Source organism: Dendropsophus ebraccatus, chromosome 12, assembly GCF_027789765.1.
Source record: "Dendropsophus ebraccatus isolate aDenEbr1 chromosome 12, aDenEbr1.pat, whole genome shotgun sequence".
NCBI classification, from domain to species: domain Eukaryota; kingdom Metazoa; phylum Chordata; class Amphibia; order Anura; family Hylidae; genus Dendropsophus; species Dendropsophus ebraccatus.
In genome coordinates this window covers 5,551,443-5,565,760 of record NC_091465.1, presented here as the reverse complement: position 1 = coordinate 5,565,760, position 14,318 = coordinate 5,551,443, and the positions used below count along the sequence as shown (strand labels likewise).

General features: G+C 45.2%; 1 protein-coding gene across 2 annotated transcripts in view; it reads right to left on the bottom strand.

The window, feature by feature from the left end:
- Positions 1-14,318, bottom strand: part of ESPN (espin) — a 96,187-nt gene that overhangs the window by 61,422 nt on the left and 20,447 nt on the right. For both annotated transcript variants that reach the window (XM_069946947.1, XM_069946948.1), the window contains exons 5-6: positions 10,229-10,442; positions 153-430 (exon numbers count right to left, since the gene is read on the bottom strand). In XM_069946947.1, coding sequence (XP_069803048.1) covers positions 153-430; positions 10,229-10,442 — 492 coding nt within the window. The remainder of the gene's footprint in view (positions 1-152; positions 431-10,228; positions 10,443-14,318) is intronic.

Here is a 14,318-nt window from a genome sequence, read left to right as displayed (position 1 = left end):
GTACCTTATTATAGCGGGCGGCCATATTGCCTGAGCTTCTGATCTATTAACAGCATTTAGAGGTATGATTTACAGCACCTACATGCACATAGGAAACAACAGACTGGAGGGGAATCTGGGCATGCTCTGTGACCTGTGCAGTGAGACGTTACCTCTTCATTCAGAACTTCACTCTCCACATGTCGCAGGTTGTTCTTGGCCTGTACGTAGATCTCTGATGTGTGTTGCCCCTCTGGGGGGCTTGGTGCAGGATAACAGGGGGGTGGCGGGAGCGATGCATCAGCCGCGGGCGGGGGAGGTGGCGGGAAGGCTGGAGGAGGTGGCGGAGGGATGATGGTCGGGTCTATCTTCTTACTCCCGCTGGGGTCTACTTCAGGGTTTAACATGTCCATGTAAGTCTGCATATCCGTCATGGCAGCTTCGGGGGGCCCTGAGGAGAAACAGATGACAGAAATGTAATGATGTATCAGTCAGATATTACCCACCGTCTACGGACACTAATACCCCATCCTGGGCAGGTTGGTTGATCAATCATTTGCGGATATTTGCGGATCTGGACGGATCTTCACAAATCATAAATTCCTAAACTGATTGCAGATTCTCAGAACGATTGTGGCCGATTCTCCGCGGACTCCTTCCTGTTTGCCAGGGCTGGCCATAAAGGCGCGGGATGACCGCTGCTGGGCTGTAATGGCGGCCATGAGGATTTCTGCATAGATATCCTACCTTCCCGCAGACCTGTGATCGATGAACAATCCTTTTCTTGGTCACTTAACGCACAGTTTCCACCCAAGTGTCTGAGCTGTCCTCGATCAGGAGGATCAGCTTGTACCCAAAGTGACTGCCATCTTTTGCACATTCTGCTGTGCCACCAGGGGTCATGGAGGCTCCTCCTCACCACAGCTGGCCCCACCGAGGCCTTTCCAGCAAGGTCTTGCTAGCCGCTCACTACGGATTCACCCTGCACCCTTGTGGACATTACGTCAGTGGTCCCTGGCCTCGTCGCTGTCCCTCCCGACCCGCTCTCTCTGCCCGACCTGCTCTCTCTGCTGGACCCGCTCTCTCTGCCCGACCTGCTCTCTCTGCTGGACCCGCTCTCTCTGCCTGATCTGCTCTCTCTGCCCGACCTGCTCTCTCTGCCGGACCCGCTCTCTCTGCAGGACCCGCTCTCTCTGCCCGACCTGCTCTCTCTGCTGGACCCGCTCTCTCTGCCCGACCCGCTCTCTCTGCTGGACCCGCTCTCTCTGCCCGACCCGCTCTCTCTGCCCGACCCGCTCTCTCTGCCCGACCCGCTCTCTCTGCCTGATCTGCTCTCTCTGCTGGACCCGCTCTCTCTGCCTGACCTGCTCTCTCTGCCTGACCTGCTCTCTCTGCCCGACCTGCTCTCTCTGCTGGACCTGAATGTAAGGACCAGTGTTAAGCGGAGCTGCTGAACTGCTCGGGTTCCACAATATTCTCTACACCCCAACGCTTGGCACTTGACTCCTGGCATGGATACAGCCTATGGCAGCATCTAACTTCTCCAGACACCGGCAAGCGTTTGTGTTCAGGGAACATTGCAAAACCCAAAAAGTTTGGTAACTCAGCTCGACACTCAACTCTAAGGAGCTGTCCCTAGTCTTCAGGACAGCCAGTCCCTCACTGCCCGCTGCTCACAGTCATCCCCCAATGGCTCCTAACTATCTTAGTGCAACAATAGAGCCTACCGGAGCAGCACCTCTCAGGGTCTCAGGATCCTCTGGCCCACGGATGGCTCCTATGCACCCTGCAGCATCCCTCCGCTCAGGCTCCCTGTCTGATCCTTCTCGGTGGCCGCACTCCCGGAGCTCGCTCCACATGGTCACTCACTGTCTCTCCTCATGGTGCTGCCTCCAGCAGTGTGCTGCACTGGTCACACTCCTCCTCCTCCTCCTCACACTTCTTTCTGTGCCTGGCATGAAGCATACCTGCACACTGACGGTACTGGGACCCACTGCTCTCCATCTGCACCACACGCACACATTACCATGCACACCCACTATAGATATGTGCCCATGTAGCACAATTCTATCATATACATTCCCGATAGCAGTCACACTGATCACCAATGCCCAATGTAATGGTGTCACTAACTCACCCAGAGGAGCTCAGGGCCATCTGTAGTGATAATGCACAGGGTGTAAGGAGAAGGGTCCCCCTCCTTAGAGATGAGCTGCAATACTATATCCAGTCTGTGGTAAAGGGTGGCGCTGTTTCTGGGAAAAGGACAAAAGCAGATCCTTCTAATCCCCTAATTCTAATGGAGTCTAATCCCCCATATAAAGCGGGGACCTGCAACTAAACACCTTGTGATGGAAAGAATGTGGTGACATAAAGACGACGTGAGAACAAAGTCCTATGAACTCACGACACCTCATCCCGTCCCTCGGCTGCTTTCTATATTTCCTTTGAAATGCAAGCCTGGGGTAAAAGGAAAAACTGATGACACAATAATCCTGGAAAGCAGATGAAATAACAGGTTGGAGATTTACATATAATAAAGGTGAAACCTGAGGTGATAACGGAGAAGAGACGGCGGGGGCGGAGGGGGTGGGGGTTGGGCTGCGGCGTCATCAATACTATTATACACATGTCTATAAGGGCCCTATTCCACCGGACGATTATCGTTCAGATTATCGTTTAATCGTTCGAATCTAAACGATAATCGTTCGGTTGAAATGCAGTTAACGATTAACGACCGAACGAGAAATCGTTGATCGCTTTATAAGGGCCCTATTCCACCGGACGATTATCGTTTGCATAATCGTTAACGATTAACGATCTCAAACGACCGCTATTGCGAAAGACCTGAAAACGTTCACTCCTTTCCATGGAACAATAATCGTTACTTATGATCGTAATTGAGATCGTTTTTTCTTCGCTATTTATTCGCTATTGCGTTCGTATCTTTTGCAAACGACCGAACAATGTCTTATTTAATGCGAACAATTTGCTAACGTTTTGCGAATGAGTAACGATAAAAATAGGTTCAGGTCTTATAGCCCCATTTCACAGAACGATTATCGTTCATAGACTCGCTCCAACGACCGCTCATTAACGAGCACTTAATTTTTTTAAGCGAACGATAACACATAATACGTGTGGGAACGTGAACGATAACTGTAGTGTAACGATTTTTTTGCGGTCGTTACATCATTACATAGTCGTTTAAAACGTGGGGAAATGTAGGTAGACATTTTAAGAACGACAAAGATTTTTTATTCAACGAAAAGATTAGCGAATTATTGTTGAAAGACTAACGATTTTTTTCCGACATGTTGAAAAAAAATAGTGAACGACTCAACGACGATTTCGCTGTTGTCGTTCGCTCGTTTACAGCTATTCCACAGGACGAATATCGTTAACAAGCGGTCGTTTGAACGATTTTATGAACGATAATCGTTCGAAAAAGTTCGTTCGGTCGTTAATCATTAACTGCATTTTAACCAAACGATTATCGTTTAGATTCGAACGATTTAACGATAATCTGAACGATAATTGTCCGGTGGAATAGGGCCCTAAAACCTGGATCTATTTTTATCGTTGCTCGTTCGCAAAACATTCGCAAATCGTTCGCATTGAATAAGACATCGTTCGGTCGTTCACAATAAGTAACGATTATCTTTCCATGGAAATGACTGAACGTTTTCAGGTCTTTCGCAATAGCGGTCGTTGAGATTGTTAATCGTTAACGATTATGCAAACGATAATCGTCCGGTGGAATTGGGCACTTAGTGACCACTAGTGATACATAGGAGAGGTTAGCGACCTAATACACCGAGCAAATCATTCAGCAGATTATCTCTCTGAGGAATAAAGACAATGATCAGCAGCTGATCTATAGGTCCTGACTAATAATCATCCGCCGATCATATCTATAGGTCCCGACTAATAATCATCGGCCGATCATATCTATAGGTCCCGACTAATAATCATCGGCCGATCATATCTATAGGTCCCGACTAATAATCATCGGCCGATCATATCTATAGGTCCCGACTAATAATCATCGGCCGATCATATCTATAGGTCCCGACTAATAACCATCGGCCGATCATATCTATAGGTCCCGACTAATAACCATCGGCCGATCATATCTATAGGTCCCGACTAATAACCATCGGCCGATCATATCTATAGGTCCCGACTAATAACCATCGGCCGATCATATCTATAGGTCCCGACTAATAACCATCGGCCGATCATATCTATAGGTCCCGACTAATAACCATCGGCCGATCATATCTATAGGTCCCGACTAATAACCATCGGCCGATCATATCTATAGGTCCCGACTAATAATCATCGGCCGATCATATCTATAGGTCCTGACTAATCATCATCGGCCGATCATATCTATAGGTCCCGACTAATAATCATCGGCCGATCATATGTATAGGTCCTGACTAATAATCATCGGCCGATCATATCTATAGGTCCTGACTAATAAACATCGACAGCCGCTTGCTCATCGCTACATTAGTAATTACAGTAGTTACATTACATGACAATAGTGATGTGCGGCCGACAGCAGATAAATGTGTAAAGAAAATAATAAATTATATACATACCTGTCCACACTACCAGGAAGATACCGGGGAGCGGGCAGAAGCCAGGAAGATATCGGGGAGCGGGCAGAAGCCAGGAAGATACCGAGGAGCGGACAGAAGCCAGGAAGATACCGGGGAGCGGGCAGAAGCCAGGAAGATACCAGGGAGCGGGCAGAAGCCAGGAAGATACCGGGGAGCGGGCAGAAGCCAGGAAGATATCGGGGAGCGGGCAGAAGCCAGGAAGATACCGGGGAGCGGACAGAAGCCAGGAACATACCGGGGAGCGGGCAGAAGCCAGGAAGATACCGGGGAGCGGGCAGAAGCCAGGAAGATACCGGGGAGCGGGCAGAAGCCAGGAAGATACCGGGGAGCGGGCAGAAGCCAGGAACATACCGGGGAGTGGGCAGAAGCCAGGAAGATACCGGGGAGTGGGCAGAAGCCAGGAAGATACAGGATAAGTAGAAAATATCCCCCCTGCACTATGAATGTTTACCCAGTGTGCTCAATAACAGACATGACTGTTGCAGAAGACACACTGCCCCCTGCTGGTGTGATGATGTAGAGGGCACACTGGCCTCTGCTGGTGTGATGATGTAGAGGGCACACTGGCCTCTGCTGGTGAGATGGCGTGTGTGGGGGGAGCACTGCCCCTGGTGGTGTGATGATGTGGAGAGGATACACTGCCCCCTGCTGGTGAGATGATGTGGAGGACACACTGCCCCCTGCTGGTGAGATGATGTGGAGGACACACTGCCCCCTGCTGGTGAGATGATGTGGCGGACACACTGCCCCCTGCTGGTGAGATGATGTGGAGGACACACTGCCCCCTGTTGGTGAGATAATGTAGATGACACACTACCCCCTGCTGGTGAGATGATGTAGATGACACACTGCCCCAGCTGGTGAGATGATGTGGAGGACACACTGCCCCCTGCTGGTGAGATGATGTGGAGGACACACTGCCCCCTGCTGGTGAGATGATGTGGAGGACACACTGCCCCCTGCTGGTGAGATGATGTGGAGGACACACTGCCCCCTGCTGGTGAGATGATGTAGATGACACACTACCCCCTGCTGGTGAGATGATGTGGAGGACACACTGCCCCCTGCTGGTGAGATGATGTGGAGGACACACTGCCCCCTGCTGGTGAGATAATGTAGATGACACACTACCCCCTGCTGGTGAGATGATGTAGATGACACACTGCCCCAGCTGGTGTGATGATGTAGATGACACACTGCCCCCTGCTGGTGAGATGATGTGGCGGACACACTGCCCCCTGCTGGTGAGATGATGTGGAGGACACACTGCCCCCTGTTGGTGAGATAATGTAGATGACACACTACCCCCTGCTGGTGAGATGATGTAGATGACACACTGCCCCAGCTGGTGAGATGATGTAGATGACACACTGCCCCAGCTGGTGTGATGATGTAGCTGACACACTGCCCCCTGCTGGTGAGATGATGTGGAGGACACACTGCCCCCTGCTGGTGAGATGATGTAGATGACACACTAACCCCTGCTGGTGAGATGATGTAGATGACACACTACCCCCTGCTGATGAGATGATGTGGAGGACACACTGCCCCCTGCTGGTGAGATGATGTGGAGGACACACTGCCCCCTGCTGGTGAGATGATGTGGAGGACACACTGCCCCCTGCTGGTGAGATGATGTGGAGGACACACTGCCCCCTGCTGGTGAGATAATGTAGATGACACACTACCCCCTGCTGGTGAGATGATGTAGATGACACACTGCCCCAGCTGGTGTGATGATGTAGATGACACACTGCCCCCTGCTGGTGAGATGATGTGGAGGACACACTGCCCCCTGCTGGTGAGATGATGTAGATGACACACTAACCCCTGCTGGTGAGATGATGTAGATGACACACTACCCCAGCTAGTGTGATGATGTAGATGACACACTACCCCCTGCTGATGAGATGATGTGGAGGACACACTGCCCCCTGCTGGTGAGATGATGTGGAGGACACACTGCCCCCTGCTGGTGAGATGATGTGGAGGACACACTGCCCCCTGCTGGTGAGATGATGTAGATGACACACTGCCCCAGCTAGTGTGATGATGTAGATGACACACTACCCCCTGCTGATGAGATGATGTGGAGGACACACTGCCCCCTGCTGGTGAGATGATGTGGAGGACACACTGCCCCCTGCTGGTGAGATGATGTGGAGGACACACTGCCCCCTGCTGGTGAGATGATGTGGAGGACACACTGCCCCCTGCTGGTGAGATGATGTAGATTATACACTGCCCCCTGCTGGTGTGATGATGTGGAGGACACACTGCCCCCTGCTGATGAGATAATATTGAGGACACACTGCCCCCTGCTGATGAGATAATATTGAGGACACACTGCCCCCTGCTGATGAGATAATATTGAGGACACACTGCCCCCTGCTGATGAGATAATATTAAGGACACACTGCCCCAGCTGGTGAGATAATGTAGAGGACACACTGCCCCCTGCTGGTGAGATGATGTAGATGACACACTGCCCCCTGCTGGTGAGATGATGTAGGGAGGGAACACTGCCCCCTGCTGGTGTGATGATGTGGAGGACACACTGCCCCCTGCTGGTGAGATGATGTAGGGAGGGAACACTGCCCCCTGCTGGTGTGATGATGTAGGGAGGGAACACTGCCCCCTGCTGGTGAGATGATGAAGGAGCCACTGGTGAATGTACATCCCCCAGAAACTTTTTCTTTACTTTAATATTGTTATTGTTATTACATCACACTGACCATTATATCACACACATTATTACATCACACTGTATACATTGTGCAGTACATGTGGCTTATGGGGTGAGACAGATACGGGGGGAAGGAGTTTGTTATGTTGGGTTCTCAGTTACGTTGGGTTCAGCTGAATGTAAGAGAGCTGTGATCTTTCTATACGACAAGGATGTCATATACTGCTCCAAGGATACACATATATATCACTGTACATAATGCTAAGTATATACACATATATCACTGTACATAATGCTAAGTATATACACATATATAACACTGTATATAATGCTGTGTATATATATATATATATATATATATATATAGTGCTATATTATGTTGTGTATATACATAAATATAACACTGTATATAATGCTGTGTGTATACACATATATAACGCTGTATATAATGCTGTGTGTATACACATATATAACGCTGTATATAATGCTGTGTGTATACACATATATAACGCTGTATATAATGCCGTGTGTATACACATAAATAACGCTGTATATAATGCCGTGTGTATACACATAAATAACGCAGTATATAATGCTGTGTGTATACACATATATAACGCTGTATATAACGCTGTGTGTATACACATATATAACGCTGTATATAATGCTGTGTATACATATATAGAACGCTGTATATAATGCTGTGTATATACATATATAGAACGCTGTATATAATGCCGTGTGTATACACATAAATAACGCAGTATATAATGCTGTGTATATACACATATACATATATATAATGCTGTGTATATACATATATATATACACATATATAGAACGCTGTATATAATGCTGTGTATATACATATATAGAATGCTGTATATAATGCTGTGTATATACATATATAGAATGCTGTATATAATGCTGTGTATATACATATATAGAATGCTGTATATAATGCTGTGTATATACATATATAGAATGCTGTATATAATGCTGTGTATATACATATATAGAATGCTGTATATAATGCTGTGTATATACATATATAGGCTGGGTTCACACTATGTATATTTGAGGCTGTATTTGTGAGGCTGTATAGCAACCAAAACAAGGAGTGGATTGAAAACACAGAAAGGCTATGTTCACATAATGTTGTAATTGAGTGGATGGCCGTCATTTAATGGCAAATATTTGCTGTTATTTTAAAACAACGGCTGTGGTATTGAAATAATGGCCGTTATTTACTGTTATATGGCGGCCATCCACTCAATTTCAACATTGTGTGAACAGATCCTTTCTGTGTTTTCAATCCACTCCTGGTTTTGGTTGCTATGAGGACCTGACATGAGGACCAAATACTGCCAGAAATATACGTAGTGTGAACCCAGCCTATAGAATGCTGTGTATATACATATATAGAACGCTGTATATAATGCTGTGTATACATATATATAACGCTGTATATAATGCTGTGTATATACATATATAGAATGCTGTGTATAATGCTGTGTATACATATATATAACGCTGTATATAATGCTGTGTATATACATATATAGAACGCTGTATATAATGCTGTGTATACACATATATAGAACGCTGTATATAATGCTGTGTATATACATATATAGAACGCTGTATATAATGCTGTGTATATACATATATATACAACGCTGTATATAATGCTGTGTATATACATATATAGAATGCTGTATATAATGCTGTGTATACATATATATAACGCTGTATATAATGCTGTGTATATACATATATAGAACGCTGTATATAATGCTGTGTATATACATATATAGAACGCTGTATATAATGCTGTGTATATACATATATATATAACGCTGTATATAATGCTGTGTATATACATATATAGAACGCTGTATATAATGCTGTGTATATACATATATAGAATGCTGTGTATATACATATATAGAACGCTGTATATAATGCTGTGCATATACATATATATAACGCTGTATATAATGCTGTGTATACATATATATAACGCTGTATATAATGCTGTGTATATACATATATAGAATGCTGTATATAATGCTGTGTATACATATATATAACGCTGTATATAATGCTGTGTATATACATATATAGAACGCTGTATATAATGCTGTGTATATACATATATAGAACGCTGTATATAATGCTGTGTATGTACATATATAGAATGCTGTATATAATGCTGTGTATACATATATATAACGCTGTATATAATGCTGTGTATATACATATATAGATATACGTTAACTTGCCGTCTATGGGATCCCGGCTGGAGTGTATACACATAGTACATATATACGTACACATAGTATACACTCCGGCCGGGATCTCTCGCGGCGCCGCAAACAACTGACATGTCAGTTTTCTGTGGTCGCTATTCAGTGAAAACGAGCAGCTCCGGCCGCGCGCTCCATAGTGTGCTGTGGGGAGTTCTGATGCGGGTGCGCACTGATGCCGCCGCACACTCCATTGTGGGCACTGACAGGTTCTCTGTGGCTGCTATTCAGTGAATAGCGGCTGCAGAAAACTGACATGCCATTTTTTTGCAGCGCCGCTAGGGATCTGGCCGGAGTGTATACTATGTGTATGTATATATGTACTATGTGTATACACTCAGGACTCCACAGACGGCAGTACTATGTAAGTTCCATAGTAATCACGGCCGTTGTTGCAAATCGGCAACAACGTCCGTGATTATTACGAAACTTACGTAGTGTGAACATAGCCTTATAGTAGTTATATTCTAGCCGGTAATCCTATAAATCAGGAGGGTGGTCTGTCATCCTGTATTCTCTGATCTATGCTCATGACCCCTGAAAATTGTTGGAAAATATCAGGTGACTGCGGCAATTAGACTAGCAGTATCCCAGGGTATATAAGAGGGAGAAGCGGCACTTACGTGGGCCTGTAGGCTGGTTTACTTTCTTATCTCCTACACTGGATTGGCTGGAATTACAGGAGTCGTAGTTGGACAGGGTACTTGAGGGTGAACCGATGTCAAAGTGGGCGGCTGGCGTAGACATGGTGGTATTTGGAGAGGACATCCCTGAGTCCGGCTGCTTCAGCTCCAGGTCTGCTGATGGATCCCGCGACAACACCCGGTGCTCCACGCTCTGCAAAAGAATGGAAAAAGGATTTAAAAAAAGGTCATTAGGCCAGAATATCCTGAATGCTATCCGTGTCACAAAGCATCATAGTCCAGCTCTATAGTACATAGTCACCTCCTATATAAGACCTCTGTGTATTGGCTGTCCAAAGCATCTGTGGAGGACCACCTGGTTGTGGGGGTCTGACCTTTGGGACCCCCACCGATCCTGACATTGTAGTTCCTTGCTGCTTTTCCAGTATACTGCTCCCCCACTATATACGGGCACTGCAGTCTGGCCCCCTCTAAGTGAACAGGTGGGGGGTGCTGCCATACAGGAAAAAAAATTAGATGGGTACAAAGTGACACAGAGGCGCTCCATTATTGTCAGGATTGGTGGGACCCCCCAAAATCATTCCAGCAATATCATCCCACCATGCAATTAGATGGGAGTTCCCCTTTAAGAATAAATTTTTCCAAAAAACATCAGTCCTGAAATGTAGCAATTAACCTAAATTTCCAAAAGGGTCTAATTACCCACAATGTTATCACTGACCTATATAGGACTATGTATAGCCTAGATTATCGACTTCCAGAATGCTTCATCTATTATATATCTATTATAAGGAGCAGTAGAGCTTTGTCAGTACATATGCCTACCTGACCCTAATAGTGGTGGATGAGCGACCTGCGCACAGCGCCCCCTACTGCACTGCCTGCAACTGCTTCAGGTAAAGGGAGACCCCCACCCCCCAGCACAGCACATAGGTGAATAATGCATAGAGCTACACCGCTGTCCAGAGCGTCCGGCTAAATTATTCACAGTCAGCAATAAGCCGGAGGTCCGGTCACCTGAGAGATAAGACCAGAGGCGGAAATGATCAGACATGTGTTTTTACAAGGAATACCTGCACCATGTATTATTAATAGCAAGGAGGCAATGTCCGAGCAAGGGTCACAACCTGGGAGATAGATAGATAGATAGATAGATAGATAGGAGATAGATAGGAGATAGATAGATAGATAGATAGATAGATAGATAGATAGATAGATAGATAGGAGATAGATAGATAGATAGGTAGATAGATAGATAGATAGATAGGAGATAGATAGATAGATAGATAGATAGATAGATAGATAGATAGATAGATAGGAGATAGATAGATAGATAGGAGATAGATAGATAGGAGATAGATAGATAGATAGATAGATAGGAGATAGATAGATAGATAGATAGATAGATAGATAGATAGGAGATAGATAGATAGGAGATAGGAGATAGATAGATAGATAGATAGATAGATAGATAGATAGATAGATAGGAGATAGATAGATAGATAGGAGATAGATAGATAGATAGATAGATAGGAGATAGATAGGAGATAGATAGATAAGAGATAGATAGATAGATAGATAGATAAGAGATAGATAGATAGATAGATAGATAGATAGATAGATAGATAGATAGATAGGAGATAGATAGATAGATAGGAGATAGGAGATAGATAGATAGATAGATAGATAGATAGATAGGAGATAGATAGATAGATAGGAGATAGATAGATAGATAGGAGATAGATAGGAGATAGATAGATAGGAGATAGATAGATAGATAGATAGATAGGAGATAGATAGATAGGAGATAGATAGATAGATAGATAGATAGGAGATAGATAGATAGATAGATAGATAGATAGATAGATAGATAGGAGATAGATAGATAGATAGATAGATAGATAGGAGATAGATAGGAGATAGATAGATAGATAGATAGATAGATAGATAGATAGATAGGAGATAGATAGATAGATAGATAGATAGATAGATAGATAGATAGGAGATAGATAGATCTATAATACAATCTATAACACACAATAAATCTCCATATAGTATAGTGCAGTCTTGTATAGTATAGTGCGGGGTGAGTGTATACCGCTATTCCCTGGTATGGTTACAGTGTGGCAGCTGTTCCTCTGCGTGCTCACACAGTAATGACACCTATTATCCCTTCCTGCGCAGGTGAGACGCCATCTTTGCAGTCCCGGCACATCTCCCCTATAATGACTATAAGAAAGGTTCCTTACGTTCCCCATCTCGGCGTCCGATGCCGGGACGTTGTGAAAGTTTTCCGAACGCTCCTTGTCCTCCGTCAGCCACCAGACAAATGTCTTATTCTTTGAGAAAGGAGGAAGGAATGAGGAGTGAGAGGAGGTAAGCGGCGTCGGCCCCATGGGAGCGCAGGAACTGTCTCACCTCCTCAGAGAGTTCCCTTTGCAATAATTACTTTTGCTGTTAAGGGTTAGAACATTGCATTACCATCTGCCAGACAGGCCGCAATATGCCGCCAAACTGTTTCCAATAAAAAAAGAAATACAATGTAACAAAAGGCGCAGGCGATAGGAAATACGGTAAAAATCCAGTAATCCGGCTGCTGATGGTCCAGAAACCTTGTTAAAAATTCCCTCACAAGCAGATGGCGGGTCCCTAGCACCGATACAGGTGTGTGTGTGTACAGATACATATGGTGTATCTGCATAGTGGTATAGGAGCACTGTATGGCAGTAGTATAGGAGCACTGTATGGTGACAGTACTATATGGTGGTAGTATAGGAGCACTTTATGGTGGTGATATAGGAGCACTGTATGGTGGTAGTATAGGAGCACTGTATGGTGGTAGTATAGGAGCACTGTATGGTGGTGGTATAGGACCACTGTATGGTGATAGTATAGGAGCACTGTATGGTGATAGTATAGGAGCACTGTATGGTGGTAGTATAGGAGCACTGTATGTTGTTAGTATAGGAGCACTGTATGGTGGTGGTATAGGAGCACTGTATGGTGGTGGTATAGGAGCACTGTACGGTGGTGGTATAGGAGCACTGTACGGCGGTAGTATAGGAGCACTGTATGGCGATAGTATAGGAGCACTGTATGGTGATAGTATAGGAGCACTGTATGGTGGTAGTATAGGAGCACTGTATGTTGGTAGTATAGGAGCACTGTATGGTGGTGGTATAGGAGCACTGTACGGCGGTAGTATATAAGCACTGCATGGTGACATTTACTTGGGTTTAGGTAGCTTCTCAGTAAGTGTATGGCGGGCTAGATACTTTATGTGTAAGACCATCTTTACATCTAAATATGAAGAGGCTATATACGTTGGACCAGAAATGTTTCAGAATCCTAGTATATAAAGAGATTTTACTGTGTTCCTCAGGGGCGGAGCATAACACAGGAGTCATGCCCCACCCCTTCAGATCCTGCACAAGGCATAGGGCATCAGGATTATACTGAGGGCTCCTTTAAGAAGAAATATTCTAAGATCAAAACAGGTCAGTGAGAGAAGGAAGTAACAGAAAGAGTCTTAGACGATCCGATGGCCTAGAAAGGTGCAGAGAATGAGGTCAGGGCTTATTTTAGACTATTCCATTTAATGCAGCGCTCTGGTTTATTGTTGTATAAGGCGGCTCAGGTTTCTGTATGATCTTGTATTGTATGAAATGAAGGACTGACATGACAGAGGCAAGACTAGGGTTTCCCATCGCTTTCCTGTCCACCCCCAGTATGCAATGTAATGCTGCATCCATGGTGGACAGTGAGTGAGGGAGGTTGTATCCCAACACTGGGCTATAGGGGGCACTGCTGTGGCACGTGACTAGGCAAAGTGACTGATGGGGTTAATGGTGCAATAAATGGTCTTTATATGCAATGTTACTGACTGGGATTTATAAATTCAATGGTGTGTAAATGGGCGCTGTCACTGGAAAAAACCTTCAAAAAAGTTTTCATCTGTCAGGTTGTCAATGTGGAGACCCCACCAATCACTAGATATAGCTGGCAGAGGCGTGCAGGAAACAGGGGCTCTAAAAACCATACAGGATAATAAATCCATCACGATACATTC